Source organism: Limanda limanda, chromosome 11 (genome assembly GCF_963576545.1).
Source record: "Limanda limanda chromosome 11, fLimLim1.1, whole genome shotgun sequence".
NCBI lineage: Eukaryota > Metazoa > Chordata > Actinopteri > Pleuronectiformes > Pleuronectidae > Limanda > Limanda limanda.
The window spans coordinates 19,062,489-19,083,706 of record NC_083646.1 but is presented as its reverse complement, the minus strand read 5'-3'; the positions used below and the strand labels follow the sequence as shown (position 1 = coordinate 19,083,706).

The 21,218-nt window shown below is 39.0% G+C and overlaps 1 protein-coding gene across 2 annotated transcripts in view; it reads right to left on the bottom strand.

Annotated features, from left to right (window-relative positions):
- The window catches only part of cobl (cordon-bleu WH2 repeat protein), a 41,008-nt gene extending 21,319 nt beyond the window's left edge, over positions 1–19,689 (bottom strand). For both annotated transcript variants that reach the window (XM_061080530.1, XM_061080531.1), the window contains exons 1-8: positions 19,527–19,689; positions 17,941–18,120; positions 15,542–15,752; positions 12,722–12,950; positions 11,955–11,999; positions 11,202–11,290; positions 10,850–10,921; positions 4,735–4,908 (exon numbers count right to left, since the gene is read on the bottom strand). In XM_061080530.1, coding sequence (XP_060936513.1) covers positions 4,735–4,908; positions 10,850–10,921; positions 11,202–11,290; positions 11,955–11,999; positions 12,722–12,950; positions 15,542–15,752; positions 17,941–18,113 — 993 coding nt within the window. In that variant the 5' untranslated portion in view covers positions 18,114–18,120; positions 19,527–19,689. The remainder of the gene's footprint in view (positions 1–4,734; positions 4,909–10,849; positions 10,922–11,201; positions 11,291–11,954; positions 12,000–12,721; positions 12,951–15,541; positions 15,753–17,940; positions 18,121–19,526) is intronic.
- Positions 19,690–21,218: the final 1,529 nt, after the last annotated feature.

The window sequence follows — 21,218 nt, the reverse complement described above, 5'->3', positions numbered from 1 at the left end:
CTAAGCAAAGATATTAAAATTGAAAAAAGCGCCACAGAAACTCTGATACTGAATAAAGATCCAGCAACCAGATTGATTGATCCAGAGCTGTGCATCAGAGCAGATCAAAGTTAGCTACCGTTATAGACAATTACAGCACTGATGGATGGCTGTGAAAAACAAGCCTCCCTCTGCTGTCAACCCTCCACATTCACAGAGTGACAGATCGTCTGGAGCAAAAGGCAGCCAGCCCGATCAATCAGGAAGCCACACACACCTCAGGCAGGCTTATGTACAAAAAAAAAACCATTCAACATGCAAGCAGTGTTTAACAACTGCATTCGGCATACACACCTCAAAAACACCAAGACACAAAAACATTAGATATGGACTAAAAATACACTTACTCATAGTATTGCAAACTGCCATAATTGGAGCTGCAAACATCATAAGAGCTGTTAATTATTTATCAGATCTGACAAGATTTCTCCTGTTCAGATACATCAGTGTTTCTTCTACAATGGTACGTTTGCATTTTTCCAACTGAGAGTCACTGAACTTTAATTCCCAGGATTCACTTGTGTTGCCAAAGAGATGTGATGCGACATCATGAAATGTCTGTTTCCTGCTCTCCAGCTTATATCTACCATCCATGTCTTTACATTTGAAAAGAAATACTGCCAACATACAGAAACAAGGTTTAGTGTTGTATTGGATAATACACGTAAGGCTGACATTACATCCATTCAAGGGACTAATGCAGGCAGAGCAAGCCAATTCAATTTGTAGTCTGGAGGCACAAATTTAAAAAGGGTCTCTGTAAAATGAAATATGGGAGCAGTGAAAGTGCAATAAAAGCTGAAAGTCTATATTTAACTGTAGGTAATCCATTTAAGACATTTGGTAAGGTTTTCTCACAGACTCAAAGACAGCCTGCTTACTGTTACTGATCTTATTACTCCCTCACACTCCTTAACACTGCTTGTCCTCTGTCAAACTTTCACCCTGCTGTGTCCTTCTGCAGGGTAAGGGTCATGCTGAGGCCTTGCCAACCAGATTTCACGCTGCAATGCAATTTCGCCGATATGACCCAAAAGCTTATGCATTGTTAATGTGGCACATCTTAAATACACTCGTCTAAGAGCTGATGTTCCATACTTTCTGTCTCTAGAACGTGACTCAGTGCCTTTTTCACTCTTCATCCACCCTCCTGTTGTCTGCTTCACTTGCTCTGTCTCCATCTTTCACTCATCCTGCTCACACAACACACTTGAGCACAAATGTACAAATGCATAGAGAAGAAAAAGAAGCACCTCCTGTTACTCAGCAGTGAAGCAGCAAGCTGAGAATATGTTTGAACTCCTTTATCGCAAGAGGTAGACACGGCTTCCTTTCCGAACCACAATAACAGATTACCTATCACCACTGGTCACACCCCCCCGCCCCCCTCATGTTTCTCTGAACTCAATGTTCCAAAACATGCTTTTTTTTTCCAGTGCTGCTCTCATAAAGACAGACACAGATTGTTGATGTTAAGCTAAGGAAACAAAACTGCAAACTTCTCCTGACTCCACGATGAACTCCAGCATATGAAAACATCTGATTCTCTTACAGTTGAAGACAACTACACACTCTTCCTGGAATAGTCTCATCTGTCTCCAGCGTATTTGCTATTTACAATTTTGACTACTGTGTGTAGAGAAACCTGTCCCACAGACATTGGAAAGGATCAACAATCATTTCCAATGTGAAATTCTTGTTTCAGAAATACAATAACAACTTAACAACAATCTATAATATTAACATGACGGATAAGTATAAGGCTAAGGCAGTGTTTCCCACACAATTAATTTAATCTATGTCGGTAGTAGGGGTGAAGTAGTTTCACTGCAATAGTGCTGCACACAGCTATACGATGCAGGAACAGAGCAACACACCAAGCTAGAGATCTCTTATCGTATAATGAGTGAAAATATAAAGGGACATTTTTTTTATTCATTAGGAATTAATTAGGATATCGCGGGTAGCCACAGTCACATGGGAAACGCCGGCTAAGGTTTTTAGCTTATCAAAAGAACTAGAAGGGCGCTCGGACACTCTCTCTCTCTCGCAAAGTTAAAGAAAGGGAAAGATATATTTCTTGATACACCCATTTTTCCTGATCCACTTCAAACTTAAATGGGTTCTTAATTTAGAACCCATTTTCATCTTAATTGAATGCTGCTACATAACAAACAGACAGTGAAACAAACACCAATGAAAACATAACTTCCTGGGCAGAGTAATTAGTCGCCTACATTAATTGTAAACTCAACTTAGATTCTTATACTAAAATTTTAGAATATGTGAAGCAAAAAGTGCCAAAAAAATAGAGACACAGTGCAATGTCACACACAAATTGCACATCTCCTGAATTTGATAATTTGTGATAAAATACAATGTTTTAAACAACTGTCTGTTGTTTAAATCAGTTTGTTACCATAGCCTAAAATGTGTCATTTGACTATTTCCAGTGATCTATATATATATAACAGAGATGCTGACCCTAATTTTGTGAATGATTTTAACCTAACCATATTCCTAATATGATTTTAATGACCGCCCATAGTTGTCTCGGCCTCTCCAAAGGCCATTTGAGGCATTTACTTTCATTATAACAATCTCATCATCCCCATAGCTTATATTACCATGTCAGTGTCCATTACTGCATCTTGTAAGCCACCATTAGTTGACCACCTAAGCTTGTTCTGCGCAGAGGGAGGTCTGTGAAGAGGGGAGTCATCATGGGAAGCCGTTCTCATATGACCAGCTATTCTGTGCCTAATCCTGCTCTCCCTCAATTACGCACAAACACATATGCCTTTTCTTAACTGCACACACAGAAGTCAGGTGAGGTAGCATGCTGCAGAAGTGGGAGTGTTCGAAGCGAATGACAAAACCCAACAAACATAAAAACCCTATAAAAACAAACGAGCTGGCCCACTTCCAGCCCATCCCTTGTGAACAAACCTGCGTCTGCACTATTGTATTTTAAGAAGTATAGCGTGACATCTGCTTTCACTGGAGCCTGAACCTGCTAAGGATGATGTGTTTCTCTCCTGACAAGCAACGTGTGCCAGTTTTTTTCCCCCATTGTATCTTAATACCACCTCCAGCAACTGCAATGCCAAATTTCATGTGAAAGTACAACTTGGATTCTGATTTGATCTGATTTGACAAGTACAATTGTTCCTACGGAATCAAGTCATGCACTGCTCTTTAATGCCAATGCCCCTGGGATGTTGTCCTGATAAAACCTGGCTGCTATGACACACTTTACCATCATGAAGCTAAATCCTTTTTAATCACATTTTCACAACAAACACAGGCCAAACATGCTGTTAATCCTCGAACACTTCACACTTCTGCTGTGTCCTCAGATCAGTCAATATGCTGACCACCCTAATGTTTTAAAAAGCACATGAAATCCAGACTTCCACTTTCTACAGAATTGCTGCTATTCTGTTATTACTGTGGAATACAGGCATGAAATCTATGTCACTTGTTGACCTGAAATTGAACTGTAAAGAAGACCAGAAAAACACATCAGCATCATGTCCTCAACAAGCGACACCAGAAAACAGAGAAGTGAAACATGAGAGGTGTCCTGCACCACAACACGACCTTGCAACGTGTAGACGCACATGAATATACGTGAGACTCCTGTGTTCGGGCAGGGAGACGGTTCAGAGAAGGCATAAGAGCGAGATGGATAAATCTATTCTTAGATAAGTCATTAAGTCCTGAGATGACCTTCCCGACTCCGGTTATGTGTAGCTGCTCTTGTGACTCCCAGCAGTTTCTCAGTATTTCAGCCCTGGTGCCTGTCATAACTCTTAATTTGACAAGGACAGGTACATTACCATCTCCCTCTGCACTACCACAATTTAAATATTAGAAATAATCACAGCAGCAATAAGGAACTCCTTAGTCGAGTCACAATGACCACAGTCACAAAAGGAAAATAATAAATATTGCACTTATCATGGAGGAGGGAAGTAACACTGAACACTACACATTTCAAATGGACCACTGGTAACTCTGGAATTGTTAATCCAATTCTTCAGTTATAAACTAAAGTGTAAAGATAATGGTTGAGCTGGTTAGATTGAAGACAACCTCTTCAGGAATACACTTGGACTGAAATTAAGCCTGGTTATTATATTATTAACAATATTGTTTAATGCCTTCTTCCTTTTTGCTTTCAATTGTTAACTTATACTGTTTTTTTTCTAAGATTAAGACATGCTGTGGATCAGATCATTCATGCTGGCGTTCGTAGCATCATCAGTAAGTTACAGTTCTCATCACATATTTCCCAGAATTTTTTTTCTGCTCCTCTATACTCAACTCAGTTTAGTTAATCAAGCTAAAGAGAATAACACCATCCTCCATTCGGACCTGAGAACAAAGTTTCCTCTCGATAACAAGCTTCAGCTTCAAGAACACTAGCTCCTCCAAATAAACAAAAGCTATTATCACAGGGAGGGAGGAAGGATGTTGGTTGCTAAACAACATTTCCCAGCATGCCGCCATAACACTATGATGAGACTGCAGGGAGCTGTTGCTCTAGTGTAGACGATACAGGTCACCCTGACCCTAAGGTGTTGAATATCAGGTCCAAATAATCAAAGTAAAGGCCGTGTCAAACAGATTGCTGATGGACTACTTCATCATTTCACTCATGAATTTAGCTTCGCTGTTTAATCTCCCCACCTGATAGACCTCAAAGCCAGCATGTCCCATGATAGGTATTGGGGCCTCTGGTCGTGCTGGGGCCCGTCTCTTCTTGATGTCAGCCATCCTTGACATATTTGTGACCGACTGAGACTGGGCCACGGTGATGGGACGATCTTCGACACTGGAGACTCTGGACACTGCAGACACACGCTGTGGGTGAAATCAAGAATAAAAGTTAAATATGTATGTACGCATACACATATGAACAAACATTTACTTCTATCGTCTATTTTCTAACAAGTTAAGATGATCAAACATATAACAATTTTGTTCTAAACCATGGGTGGCTCCCTGTACATGATGTGCGTGAACAATTATGTTTTTCGTGAACAGTGACCTGAAAAAATCAGTTTTTACAATGATGAAAGTGAACGTGAGTAACGTTCACACTTGCTTATTTTTTTTATTATCATCATATCAGGCCATCATCTGAAATACCAGTAGCGAGAGAAAATGTGTGTGTGTGTGATCCCAGACAGCACAATTGCAACATTTTTGCAACATTTGTTGCTCAGTAAAACACAAGACGTGATGCCCAGAGTCAGGACTCAGTGTTAAAATGAGAGGTGGCGACACGCAGACATGATCCGACACCATCGATTCATAACTAAACACATGATCACAAGTTTGTCACATAAATCATCCCGATAAAAAATGGAACAACTGAACGTGAACTAGCAGTTAATTTTAAGTGTGAACTGGCACAATACTGAGTATAACTATATACAAAACTTTATAAGCTGTGTTATCAAATATTTTTTGCGGCTGAAGACGAATTCTATTTTGTGGAAGAGCAGACAAAATAGAGGAGACTAAACCTTGAGGAATAATACATGTAAAAATATGTATTAACAGATTTGACATTGAATTGAAGATGAAAAATCTCCCGTTTTAACAAAACACAATTTGCCTAGTAGGATATATTTATTTCGTCTCACACTGCTACAGTACGACGACTCCACACAAGTAAAACGTTTCTCTACATAAAACACAAACAGATACCTTTTGTAGGTGTTGTAGGTCCCAACCACATTTAGGCTCAACTCTATTACCAGCTATTTGCATATGAATGCAGATAAACTAAAAAGCCGATGGCCAATGCATTTCGGCTAATGTGTTCCAACTCCTTTGCTTTCCACACGGAGTGTTTATCTGATTTACATATCTTTTTAACGACCATACAACAAAAGCAGTGACAGAACTCACATCACCGGCAGAGTTTAATTCAAGGATTGATTAAAGCATATTAATTTATTATACAAATTAATTTCATATCTAGATGAACTGCCATCATTAGTAGGGTTCAGAAGTTTAAAAGTTTCACATGCAAATGCAATCGGCTCTGTATGTTTTGAAAGGTAAAGTTCATTCTTCAGTCACACCAGTTATTGCAACATTTATTTGACGGAGTTAAAAGAGCATACATATTTTCAAAGGGTCGCTGCTCCTGACTTAAGGCATTAGTACGAAAAATGGTTTTCAATAGTTTTGATCAAAGAGAGCCCAAAGTGCTCCTGAATATCTGAACTTCCTCATGGCTCAGCTTGGTACAGAGCTTTGGCACAACGGGGGAAATCAACACCCGCCTCCCCAATGCTCTCAGAAGAGCAATGTTTAAAAGCAGATTAATTGATGCGTTCGGACAATGCCTCGATATAAAGCAAGTTCAGATCATTAGAATTAATTGGACCCAAAGTTATAACATCTCACAGTAGGGTGGGTCTGGGAAAAGAACAATACTTCTGTAAAAAGCCTTGAGGAGAGAAGTCCAGTAGGCTTACAGCTTTTTTCACATTCTGATTATTTTGATTCTTACAGCAATGAAAATATAATGCTAGTAACAAACCTGTTGCGAGCACTTCAGCCACTTATAACCGTTTATATCCAGATATTATCCCCATTATATTTAAAACTTAGAGTGAGTCTTGTTGTATCATGTGACAGTAGATTATCAAAATGGAAAGAGGTTGGAGGACAGACACAACATCCAGAATAACACTTCCGTTTGACATGAGACGGATAATGGATTGCCTTGTTCAAACTGTGTCTTCATTCTAATGAGATTAAAAAAACTAAACCATCATCTTTAAATACAGAATCGATTTGACCTTAAGCTCACACTGCAACGTGAGTTCAGTTACAGGGGACGGAAACTGTTACTTTCTCTACCCTTGCTCCTTTTCAGGGTTTGAATTTTGGTTTTCCATCTTAGCATAACCAAGGTAACAAGTAGAGCTTTACACCAAAATTAGTTTTTTTTAAACACGGGTAGACCTGCTAAAAGGGAACGGACTCCTTCCCCTCTGCCAGCAGGGGAGTTTGCTTTTCTGTTCTTTTTTCCCTGGTGAGTCATGTTCGACGTCACCAACGCACCGAAAACTGAGGTGCTCTCTCACCTAGCTGGCTTGCCAAGTTTGCGAGTTCACCAGTGTCAAGTTCCAAATCCTGCCAATTGGAGTCAAAGCCCATTAGAACTTGTGTCTTAAAGCCAGATGTTAGCAGATGTTAATAGATTTTTTTTACCACATGAAAGGGTGCTTTAGTATTTCTGTGATTCATTAAACACAAACAAATATGTATAAATCACACTAATTGCAAACACAAAATAGGGACATTAACATTGTAAAAACTTAAACTTGAGTTAGAAATAAATGACAGGATAGAAATCATTACGTTCAGGTCAACGCGTTGCACACTATGACTGACAGGGGTAAGAGCAGGGCACGGGGGGGTATGTGGAGGTTGACAGAACAAAAAAAAGAAATGTTGGAAGTGAAAGATTGATGTCATTTCCATCTTCTGAAAAAAAGGAACTTGTTTCTCACCTCGCCAAAAATAAAATGTTCAAAGCCGAAAATTCACATGAACTCTGTCTGACTTCCTCACCCTCTCTCTTCGACTTGTTCCCCTTGGTGAAAAAATCTGTCAAAACAGCCAGAGAGGAAAATACTAGCAAATGCACTCCAGCACTTGAGGGGAACCCAAGCTCTGGGTGCGCTCACATTTTTTAAGTGCGTAACCTTAAAGGAAACTATTAAGCATCTGCATCGCCACGGGACATAATTAAAACAATGCATCTCTGGAGCATGCCTTACTAATCCCACTACAAACCACACATGTAAATATGAAAATGATAGTCACAGTGTTTGATGGCCTTTCAAAAACGTCAGAATCGCACTTTGTCTTACTTCAGAGGGAGAAGAATACTCCTACACATATATCGTAACGAGGAGAACTAGTTCCCCTTTTGGAAGGTAAAACACACAATACTGGTTGTTACACTGAGAAGAGTGAAATCAAATTAATGAGAAGTTGCAGATTTGATACTTTTTAAAAGGTTAAGCTACACTAATAATCCAATATTGAGAAAGACGCCGCAACATTCAAAACAGGATCATAGTTTTGTATGTATTTGACCGTCCTCTAGACTGAAAGTCTATTTCCCCTTTCACTGTACCAAGCATCATTGGTGGTTGGGCGTGGCAAGAAATTGTTTGTATCAAAAAGTCAGCAAAGTTTTAATGAGCAGAGAATGACAAACACTTGAAAACAGCTAAACATTTTATATATGTATATATATATATATATATATACATATATATATATATATATATATATTTATTGCCCATTCCTATTGGAATGCATTTCACTTGGTGAGACTATATCAACAATTTATGCCACTTAGAAATCCTGGATATTCAATAGTTTCTGTATTATCTAGAGATTTAGAGTCCTGCTTCCTTAAGTGGTATCTGTGCTTTAAGGTCTGAAAAACGATTTCAGTCGTTAGGCACCAAAATTGTTGCCTCTGGTGATTGCATTCAATTGGTTTTATCATGAGGTTGGCAAAGGTAGGATGTCCTTCCTAAGTTATCAAAGTTGGGTGCCTAAAATGCAGCCAAATTTCTGCCACTCTGAGATTGTTTCATTAATAAATATGATGTGATTGATAAATATGGGCTTTGGTTTTATTTAATCTCAAAAAGAAGGAGAATAAACAAGCACTAACGTCCCTATTTTATGTCAGAAGCAGCATGGCTGTATATCATGATGCTCTCTGACCATGTTAGTGTTTTAAGACCACACACACACAGACAAACACAAACACACAGTCGATTAGCCCCTAATGAACAATTAGAGATAAGAGGCTGGGCTTTTAGTGCTAATGTAGCCAAGGTAAGGTAATCTGATGCCTTCAGGCTGATAACACAGTATGTGTGTGTGTTTGCTTGTGTGCACAAATGCATGTGTGTGGTCTGATAACAGTCCCTGACTGAGAAACAATCATATCAGAGAGAAAAAGCCCAGCTGCCTTAAATCCCAGTGGAAAGAGACAGATACGGCGGAGAAATATCAATATAATTAAATAGAACTTAGCTCTTGATGTCTCAGACACATTTGTAGTGTTTTGAATAAATACTAAACTTTCAAATCAAAGCAAATAAGAAAAAACTGTGTTAGATTTGATGTTGTTGTCCCCCCCCCCTTTTCCCTACACTGTCTTTGTTCATTGCTGCTGATTTTTTTCAAATCCTAAAGAAATATTTTGAAGGAAGATATGTTGTCAGAAGTATCTGATGAAGACATAAAAAAAAAAACAGAGGATGAACACAGACAGCTTACACAAGGAAAGAGAGATTGGTGACAATGATTCAACAACACAGTGAAAAAAGAGGGAAAGGGTGGAGAAGTTAAACCAGACGCTTTGAATTTAACAGAACATGAGGGGGGGCTAGGCAGTGTTTTTTTCTAGCTAATAAAATCAAATGCCATATTGATCTGAGGTGAGCCACAGATAACTGCTGCTCAACTGAGCTCCATGGCTTCAAAATCGAATTAGCGTGATTGAGTTATAGATATAAAAGATGGAGAGTTGCTTAATGCGGCATCTAAATGTACGTCTGGTTCAACATGGATGCACAGCCAACACAAAAACACACACATGCACACAAAACTTCTATTTGAGCATTGAAGCCAATGTTAAAAGGTGATTAAGTTTTGATGTTCCCAGCCAAAAACACTTTTGGGTGGTTTGAGTTGAATCATTTATGGCCGATCTTCCTGGTTCACTGATCATGGATCAGTACTTACTTTACACTACCTCATTCATGATGACTGCTGGATAAGAGCTACATCACTATACAACAGTGTTATCTAAAGCCACTATATTAGACAGCAGACACTGGTAGAAAAGAAAAGGGAGTGGGAGCCAGAACTGAAGCAGCACTGTTCCTCTATTGGCCTGTGATGAACAGACGACGAACCTTTTGAGGACAGATGCTGCCCTCTGGAGGACATGAGCCCACATAACAACTCAACAATCAAATTTGACAAGGTCCTATTATGTGCTTCAAGGAAAATGTCCAATATATATATCCTATTATGTGGCCATTGAGACTCCATAGTTGATGTTAACTTTGCACAATCTGCCTTTGTGATGGATATTCAGGGAGACAAGTACTGGCACAAACATGAGAGCAAGCTATGTGAGCCTTCTATATTTTCCATGAACAAGATTTTTTTACATGAATCGTTTCTTGTTTTTTATTATACCATCTAATGTATAATTACTAATGATACAACTGCTGTCATGATTCAAATTTAAATGATTAAACATTAAAATTAGAGTTGAATTTGTTTTTCATTATGAACCCAAAAAACTTTTTGGGTATTTAAATTATTTTCAAAATGTTCATTGACATTTTTTGACACATCACTTGTTTTTTATCAAATAACTGTTGCAAACTTAATTAGTCAAACTAAATGCCACATCAAATTATCAACAGCCGTGCAGGAAAACGACAATGAATGGACATAACAACAGGAACCAACAAACCACATGATGAATTACTCAATACTGTTACCGCCTTTTTTCAGTTTGTCAACCCTTTGATGATGTTTTAAGTTTGTTTGTAGTTTGTGTTGTTGTTAATGATCTGTCTGATATTGTAGAAGGGTTTCTATTAGTATGTCCACCTCTAAGATTTGAGTGGATTGCTCCAAAGATGCATTTAAGTGCGATAACAATAAAACAAAATCCGACTTTGATTTCACTTATCTGGACATTTCCAGATGCGTCAGTAATACTTACATTGGGTTGTGTGTCAGTATTTTGAATTACTTTATCATCACAGTCATCCATGTCCACAGATGTTTCCTCCGTCTGCAAACGGAAGGCACAGCTCACATGCAGCATTCAAGTGTTCAGTTGCATCATGCATTAATCCTGCCTCAGCTATCAACAGGAATAAGCATCACTGGCATGCACCACTCCAAGTTAGTTTGTAAAGTATTGTGGTTTAAAAATTCTCATTGTGCTGATAAATCACACCTGAACTTTGTGGTAAGTTATTCATTTTAATCTTATTCAGTAATTCTCAGGTATTACTGCTCATAAATGAACACATTGGGCCGAAAACTAAAACAGCAAAGTGGAGTCTTACCTTGGATTTCCTCCTGCTGAACTGGAAGATACCCAGGAGGCCTTTCTTCTCTGCTTTGCCCAGACTGGTGGTACTGGAGCGAATGGAGTCTTCAAAAACAAAAGAGTTAAATGAGTGTAAAAGCAAGGAGATAAGGATCATTCTGAGAACAAGTTTATGAGGAATTTAGAAGCAGTGAGTGGCAAATTGTCCTTACATGCACAGATGAATAAGGTGAACAACAATATTCACACTTAAACATAATCCAGTTAAGTTGCTTCACTCAGCAAAAAGAAATGTCTGTTTCTTGTATTCTAAATACTTATAGCTTTATATTGTTTAAAAACACAACTTGTTTGGGTGTACTGATTTTCCTCAGCAGAGGGCGCTGTGGCTTAATTTTTCTCCAGCTTTACAGTCGACAGAGCAGTAAATAAGAATGTGTCAAGATAACACTGTTGGCTTGAGGACAGAGGGAGAAGGTCAGCCAACCATTAAGAACATCGCAGACCTATACTACTGGGTTGTTTGGCTTCTAAAAAATGTCAAGGTGAGTTAGTCATAAATAATTTAAAGCGGATGCCCGTTGATGATGTTAGCACATAATATTACATTTACAAATTAATTATTTGAAGGCAGATGACTAATAAGCAAACACGCATGTTAAACGCACTAAATAGGGGGGTTAATAAGCCAGCAGGAGTCCATTGGGTTAAATGGCTACATGGATTTGAATGGAACCAGCAACACAGCATGCCTTATCATGACTAATACCTGAGTAGTTTAGAACAGGAGCAGAGGCCATTTTATGCAGGAGAACTGTAAAACATGACAAGGTGTGAGAACATATTCAGTCGTACTAACTAAACAACTGATTGTGTTACTGAATTTGCACGACAACACTGTTGGTAGAATTTAACCACAGGTTTGAAAAACATTGGCATTTTATATATATATTTTATATACTACTGTGACAGTCTAAACAATATAAAGATTTTCCTTTGATATCATGTCCTTCATAATAACTGCAAGACGTTAAAACCAAGATATAATCATGGTGTTATATTATCTGACCATATAAATTACATAATGTTCAAAATGTTACTGCTTAAACCATAAACCACAAGTCTTTCCTCACATATCACACACAATGACAAGAAGGATAACTGGGTGTGGACTGTTACCATGGTAATGAACAATAACACCAAGTCTTACACCATAATTTAACTTCCCACTAGATAAGTGTTGACACAAACTTATTATTGAAACCCTGAACATAGTTAGAAACACAGCAAAAGCTTATATTTCTCCCTAAGCACTTTCCAGGCCCAACACAGCAGTCTTTTTTTTCTCAAATCCACACATTTTGATGAATATCGGGGGCCCATGGGAACCATGCTATTAGCACACGCTAATTGCTTTGGGGGTAATATTAATTTCCTGACTATCAGTCGATAATGCTCTGATAGGTGGATGAGTATTGATAGATGCCTTGATTAATTGACTTTTTCAGTAGTTAAATGTAACAACAGGATATTTACCGAGAGTTTGATCATGTACGTAGAGCTCCTTTATCCCCAGCTCTGTCAGAGATTTATCCAGCGGTAACTCGCGGCGACTGATGCCGTCCCTCAGGAGCAGGACATGAGCAGGGTCAAACTCACACTTGTCACAGATGACTGGTGTCAGAGCCTGGAGTGGTACCAGCGGGTTGACCCGTACCACTGCCTTCTGGCTTCCGTGGTAGTTCACCATCAAACGCACTGTTTTCTGATACAAACGGGGGAGAATAGAACAAAAAATCAGTGTCTAACAACTGGCTAATGAGGACACACTTTTCTCATTCTGCAACAGGATTTTCTTAAAAAAGAAAACTCCTTTTTCCAGTGGAACAGAAAAGGAAACGGAAGTATACAAAGTGAAGGTCTTGTATCAGCTACATCTCTGGGATAGACAAAAAGGAAAGAGGTTGGTCTCAATATAATAAATAAGACAAAAATAATCAGAGCTTACTGAGTGGCCTAGCAGACAATTGATAGATTTGAGCATACAGAAGAGGTAAACTGAATTGAGTTGCCCTATATTAATGAATATTAAGTGTTAAAAAGATTACAACAGTACAATGTTTTGCGTGTAATTAACTCACTCTTTAATCTTCTTATGGAATAGGAACAAAACACATGTTAAAGGTGAGGAGCAGAGGAAGAAAAAGACACATAAGTGAAGACACTTCAGTAATGAGTAACTCAAGGTTAAAGTTTGTTGGCTGAAAGAAATTATATCATTTAATAGGCTTGAGATAGTGTCTGTGTTTATGTAACAACACATAGTTACATAGTCAATCCCACAACACTACATAGAGTCCTGTAATGAAGAACAGACGGATGTGGCACTGTGTACTGCGAGCTTTATCACAAGTGGTCTGCATAAACCTCTGAAAAAACACACAGTCCACTCTGGAGTCAAGAGGCTAAAGAATTTAAAAATGGCTCTTCAGTTGGTGGCCCTCCAGTGGCTTCTGTATATCAAGTTAAGTGGCCTGCGAAGTTATGCATTACTTCAGGGAACAGGGCTTGAAATACTGGAATGTGCTTAGGGTGCAGGCTTCTGCCAAGGTCTTATCATTTTACAGTTATCCATTAGTTTGACAGTCAGCATTGTTATGGAAATATGACAAGAGGAGCCAGCTTGGTTTCCTTCCTTTGACAGCATGAATGAGCACAGGGAAGATATTGCATTTTTAACTCACAGGTCAGGAGATATGGTCCTTTGATGTAGCAAAACAGGGGAGATGGCTTTTAATTGTCTTGGGTGTGTATAAGATGTGTGTCAACAGTGCCAATATTTACCAGTCTGGATATGTAAGGAGTAGATATCAGATGGTTAAATAGACCAAAAGAGGGAAGAAATACCTGCTATACCTTGGGAGATGTAGGAATTACTCACTATCAAAAACCATCATGAAGGTGTTTGACCCAAAAGTGAGTAGCTTTGTTAAGGGTCTACAAACAGTGTATTGCAATCAATACATCCCATTTTAAAAGTTGAGATAAGTTGAATGTTTATAGTAGTGTCACATCAATGGTTCAAATATCACTGAAATACTCATACAGACAGACGGTTTGTTTAGTCATGGTTTCTATTCCTGGTGAGCTTTAATCCTCATTTTCCAGTAAATTATACTGTATACAAATATAATCATGTTGATTGTACTACATTTTACTCAATCATATTTCTTTTTTACATAGTCTCCTTACAGCAGGATTCATGGTTTCGATTCCAGTTTGGCATTGATATTGGATGAATGGATTCATCTTTCATAAAGGATACAGTTTTTTGTCCAACACATTCATATAATGAGTAGATCAAGTATTAGAAACACCTCTAAATATATCTACTTGATTCAACCTTCTCAACAGGTGCAACAAAAGTAAAACATTACAGTCCTCACAGGTGAAGGATGTAAAAAAGTTTAGAGGCTAATTAGTTGTATCTGAGCAAATCTAATGAAGTGGGAATAAAGCACACAGTATTTCAAGTGTGTATTTTAACTGCTGAGAGTGGTGGTACAATGAGCAGACATGATGGCATGACAGGATGACTGTCGGCAGCGTGTGAAATAGTGTCGGTCTCTGGCCTGAGGCCAGATAGGGTCAAAGGGAGAGAGAGCAGCCAGTGAGCCCTAAGAAGAGCAGAGAAATAATGCATGGTAACTAAAGGTAAGGCACTCATCAAATATTCAAACTGTAGGAGGAGAACAGAGAGAAGCCAGAGAACAGAGGAAAGACGGAGAGGCTAACGCTCAGTTGAAAAAATAAGTTCAGATAGATAAGTGAGCTGGATAAACACATAGAAATGAAATTTAGGGGTAAGGACGGATGAAATGGCACACGCTTAAAACTGAGGGAGAACTGACACCAACGACATGCTTGGCCAGTTTGATCCCAGCTGGCTTCCTACCTTAGCATGGGCCCTTACAGGTTTCACTGGCCTTGCTTTCTGCCAGCAGTCAGCGGTAAAAGGTAGAGAGGGAAGGGACGAATATTATACAGGGCTTCTGGGTTAGGTCCATGCAACTATTATAAAAAAGGAAAAGCTCTTTCTCAGGCATCCCGGGATACATTCATCTGCATTGCTTCATGCTTAACACATGACAAAACATTGGCATATTGGAGAAGTTTTTTTCCTGGTTCTCATTATCTGACTAGTTGAAATATATTAGTAATATCTCTGCAATCAAAAAACATAATAATCCAGGCCAAGCATATTCCACCTCTTTTCAGATGGTTTTAAATTTTCTTTGACACGTAGAAAATCCAAAGAACATCCAGATCACAGAACCAGGCTCCTCTGTCACTCACCTCTGGCACTTTAGGCGCTGGTCTGCGCGGCACTTTCTCCTCCAAGAGTTTTTCCTTTATGAGGACAGAGGCCACGTTGAGGGAGCCCAGCAAAGAGTTGGGCTTGAACCCCAGAGGGTGACCCTCGGGCGACAGCAGCTCTAGCGTATGCAGTGCCGGGTTCAGGTGGTGTCGGCTACAGAGCTCAACCAGTAGGTCCATCAGCGCCTTACTGAGGGAGGGAGAAACCGAGGGAAGGGAGGAGAGAGAGAAAGTGAAAGGGGGGGTGGGGGGACGAGGGAGTTTGGAAGAAAGAGGGGAGAGATGGGGAGTAAGGGAGAAAGAGAAAGACAGAGGAATAGGAGAAGATAGGGTTACAACGCCTGCCTAGTTAAGCTCCGGTACAGAGAATAGTTATTATGTCATACAACAAACCAGATGAGCTTAGAAAGAAAGATAGAAACAAAGGACAGGAATTTACTAAGCTATTTTCACAGCCATAGTTCAGAATGACGGTAATCAAAAGATCATCTTTCTCTTAAATCCTCCTCTTTTAGTACGGAATTTCTTGGACATTTTGCACCGATTATCTTACAATGACAGGATTTCACTACCAGAAAATGCAAATTAAATTGAACCATTTATCCATTTAGCCAAGGAAAAGTTTGCAGCTTAGAAGTGTTCAGATACAACTTTACTTTTGCAGGAGAATAAAAAAAGGAGGTAGGCTGAGACAGCATTTATCCCATGCTGAATCTGTGTGGTTTATCTAAACAGAACCTCTGAACAGCTTCCCATGATATAATGGCAATAATAAGCTAATTTCACTTGCATGTGTGTCTGCGTGTGTGTGGTGCAGTCAGTGAGGAGACCTATAGTGGTATCTGTCAATCATCAGATAAAGAAACCAGGAGACAGTATCGGGCGTTTTCTGGGAACGACCAGATCAGATGACAGAACAGAGAGAGATACTCCTACAAAGGACACTATTGATGACGATCACTAACAAATGCAATGAGTCTACAACTAAAGCGACAATCTGCAATCAAAACACCCACTGTCCTGTGTTAAGAGCTTTTAAGCCAATTTAGTTTGTCATTTTGTGTGTCACAGCTTGATCCTTGAAGAGTAATCCACTGTTGTATTGAAAACATGTCACTTTTCAAATGTCTGGTTTTACTTTTTTAGTTTGTGCTTGTGGCCAATCATTGTTCATGCCTAGTGAGCTTCAATTAAAACTATGGTATGGTATGGTCCAAATCATACATTTCTAGTCATGAAAAATAGCAATACAGGAAGTTATGTTTGAGATTATGCAAGACAGACATTTATGTTTTCATTTGATGCGTTGGTGCAGTCATAAAATGCCTAACTGAGTTTGAATATTAATCTAAAGATAAGCACGATATTAGAACAAATAATTTACCAAATCTGATTATGAATATAATGTATAGCTCAGTGAAAATAATGAATTATCTAACTTTATAACTACTTAAGTTTGTGTTGTTACAATTGCTGACATTACTTTACAACATTTACTGTGTTTTGTTGTACTATTTAGTATTAGCCCTTTATAGGATATACGTGTTAAATACACCTCAGCCATATGAACTAACACCACTCAAATATCAGGTTTTGATATTGTTAATGAGCAGTGTCAGAAGGACAACAGGAAACACAGCACATCTGAAGATAAAATGTAATGTCACGCATTCCTTTCTGTAAATCATCTGGATAAGGAAACCCCGATGGATGTCCACAGTTTCATTGTCTTATATCAGATAAATAGAGGAAGCTAGATACCAAAGTGGAGCCCTTTGGCTGCAGTACTAACCGCAATCTTTTGTAATAATTTAAGGCAATGTAGGCCGTCTGAAAGGGTTGCATAATAGTATGTGTTATATGTTTAAGTGAACAAATATACTCTGATAAACTAACATACCTTCTTCTACAGTAGTTAGTAGTCTCACAGAGTAATTGGTTGGCCTTTTAATAAAAAAGAAACTTCCATGCTTTTAAGCAAGCACCTTGTTTCTGTGCCAGGGAGGCGTCCCCGATTTTCTGCCCCAAAGGAGAGAAGCTCATTAGGGGCAGAGGACAGTAGCAGGTCAGGCCTAATCTGTCCACTCTCTGGGACAAAGCTTGTGCTGAGACTGGGAATGGGACCCCTCGACAGGGCCTCCCTGGCAGAGCAACACATGCAGACCCAACAACAAATTCTTTTACTGTTTGTCTGGTGACTTGAGGTCACTTGATAGAATCATATTTTGCAGCTAAACATAAATTACGGTAGATATATTGACAGAAATTTAAATTAAAATTTTAGTGTGAGTAGACATTTTGCTATGAGAAAGAAGTTTTTATAAGGAACATGTTTAATGCAAAATAAAATATTTGTGTCACACTCCGTTTTCTCTCACCTGCCTTCCTCTGTTACAGAAGTCTGGTATCCATGTGGCAGAGTTAGCTTGAAATCCACTTCGGGCATTAGCACATTTTCCTTGGACTCCGTTCCTCTTCCATCAGCGTTTCTGAAGATACGCCGTGGGGCGGGCTGAGGGGCCTGCGGCGGAATTGGGGCACGAGCCTTCATTCTGCTCCTGAACATTGACAACAACAAAGACACACAAGAAGGAATATTATTAACTTTTTAGATTTTTGTTGTAGTTTCCTTCATTGTAGGTTTTCCTTTAAATAAAGTAGGTAAACAACAGGCATTCATTTAACATGTGGTACTTGATTGTCAGGTTTAGTCAGTCATGAATCAACCGATCCAGTGTATCAAAGTTGTGTTGCTTAAAAAAATGTATACACTGACTATAAATTAGTTTATCATTTTTTAGTAACACACCTTTTTTCATTTGAGGAATTATGTTCACACCATAACTTTTTAACTGTCTATTGGTTGTTTGTCAGAATTAGGCAAAAACTACAATACTGATTTCCACAAAATTCAGTGCAAGGTTGGGACTTGGGCCGAAAGAAAACCCATAAAATTTTGGTGCAAGTTTGGAAAAGAAATCCAGGATTTTGTCTCATCTCTTTCTCTAACATAGGGTGGTTTTATTTTAAAAAATCTGGAATATTTAAGGGACTTAGATTTATCAGTGTCTGCATTTTGGTGTGGTTCAAAATAAAAATCGGATATAGCTTATTTAATGTGGTTTCACAAGGTGATTGAATTGAGCCTTGGCTGAGGTATGCTGGTCTATTATTGTTTTAACAAATTGCATTAAATAGATAATGATACAGATGCTCCATGTTTAGTCTCAGTAAGATAGCAGCGCATCGCAACGAACAACCCACGGTCACCTCCTCGAGAGCAGACTGAACACCAATGACTTTATTGTTTGTTTCTCTCTCCACTAAGATTACATAACACTCTACAGACTGAGATGATGAATTTGTCGAGAAGAGCCGGTCTTGAGCAGCTGTTTATCCAACTTTACCCAGACTTCTCTGAATATTAATATAATAACACCTTCTCTGATTTAATCACTCTTAAGAATGCTTACTCTTGCTTTTAGAAAATGTGTCAAATTATCATTTTTTCCCGAAAGTCATTCTGAAGGAAAAAGGATTAACGCAAAAAACTTCCCTCATCATATTATTAACTGATTTGCAATCCGTCATGTTTAATACATTCTTGAAGCACCAATAACTATTCAAAGCAGCAATATCTGGGCGGACAAATGTATTTGTTGGCTCAGAAAAACATGGACAAGAGCACAAATCCACATTCAAACCACAGCTCGTACGGGTGGAGACGTACCAGATGTCAATGACATGCAATCGACGAGATGCTGCTATCTGCACATTTGACCTCGGTTCAACATAAACTGTGCTTAGTCTGACAGAGACAGCTGATTAGACAGAATTCAAACACTTCATTCTGGTACAATGACAAATGGCTTTTCTATACGACGCCGTTCTGCACACACTCCCTGTTTGTTTTCACAACACAAATAATAGATGTAGATAACTTTCAAAAAAACATCCCACTCACGTCAGAGGCAGTCCTTGAGTTGATTAAGTGTTCCAAAAGTGTTATGTATCAGACTGTTTATAAATCCAGTTCGGACGATTCGCCTGTTTCATTGAGAATATCGGCGCTGGTTGAGTACGATGCAGTATCCTTCAAGGTAACTCCCAGAGAGGTGAGAATGTGCACGAACATAGCGCAGTGAGCGGACTCTAACCTGGCTTGAGTTAATCATTAACAGCTACGTCGAATATCAACTAACTTTTACACACAGGACATATAATGTCACTGACACATTATGCAATGTAGAAAATGCTTTTCAGTGGATGAAAAGCATGGGACTGACTGACAATAAAGTCTCATCACATAAAGATAATTTTTTTTTTTTTTTATAGTATGTTTATTGAGCAAAGGTAATACAAAATGAGGACATGAAAGAGATACTGTACAATGCTCACATTTTTCCAAATTTTACAATTTACAGTGACCCCCCACCCCCCCTCCCACACACCCACCCACAAATCCTTCCCCAGTAGAGGTCCCACCCCAACCTGTCTCTAGGTGAAGGGAAAAGAGAAGAGAAGAAGAGAAAAAAAAAGAAAGAAAAGAGAAAAAGAGAAAAAAAGAAACAGAGTTGAAGGAAACAAAAAAAAAAAAAAAAAAATTTGAAACAAAACATTTGAGAATATAAGTTTTAGTGGTACGTCAGCAGAACTCAGATATCTGACTCCTCAGGTGTAATATCTAAAGAGTATATAATGGACAACAAGGGGTTCCAGATTTTGTCAAATTTCCTCAGAGAGCCCTTGAGGGAAAACCTCAATCTTTCCAACCTTAAGTTGTGAAGAACTTCCTTAACCCATCGAGTGTAGGATGGGGGCAATTTGTGCTTCCAGTTCAACAAAATTAAGCGCCTAGCCAACAGAGTGCAAAAGGCCATGGAATGTCGTGCCTCAGCTGTTAAGATTTTGTTGTGTGGGATACCAAAGAGGGCAGAGAGGGGGTGGGGGTCGGCCACAAAATGGTAAGCAATTTGAAGGGTGTCAAATATTTTGGACCAGAAGTCAGTAAGTTTTGGACATGACCAAAACATGTGTATGAGGTCGGCAGGGGACTGGTTGCATCTAATAAAGATAATTTCTAATCATTAACTGCAAGGTGTTGTGACATATATGGTTTACTTTTTTTTTTTTTTAAATGGGAAAAGATGAGCAGCTTAGAGACCAGTAAATGTATTTGAGTTTTTGTATTTTTTTGGAGAGTCTGTTTTTGAAGGTAAAAAGAACTTGGCCCTGTAGAACCGAAGGACTGGGCCTCAGCCAGGCTTAACACAGTCACCCAGTATCCTTCTTCTCTCCATCTCACTTGCTGTTTTTCTCACCATAACATTTTGCTCTCTCCCATCTCACTCCCTCTCTCTCTCTCTCTCTCACACGCACACATACGCACACACACAAAGACTCCTTTAGGAAAAGCTCAGTCTCCCACAGAGTTAGAATGAACAAGTGAACGAGAGAGGAAGAGTGAGGAGGAGAAAGAGAGGCAGCGAACGAAAAGCAAGAAACCCTGCTCCAGCACAGGGGGCAGTAAGTGCTGAACTGCCACAGGGGCTGAATTTCAAATGGGCTTTGGGATCACACACACACACACACAAACACACACAAAGAGCTAGAGAGAAGGTTACTAACGGACCTTTCAGAACCACTTGGTTCTTTT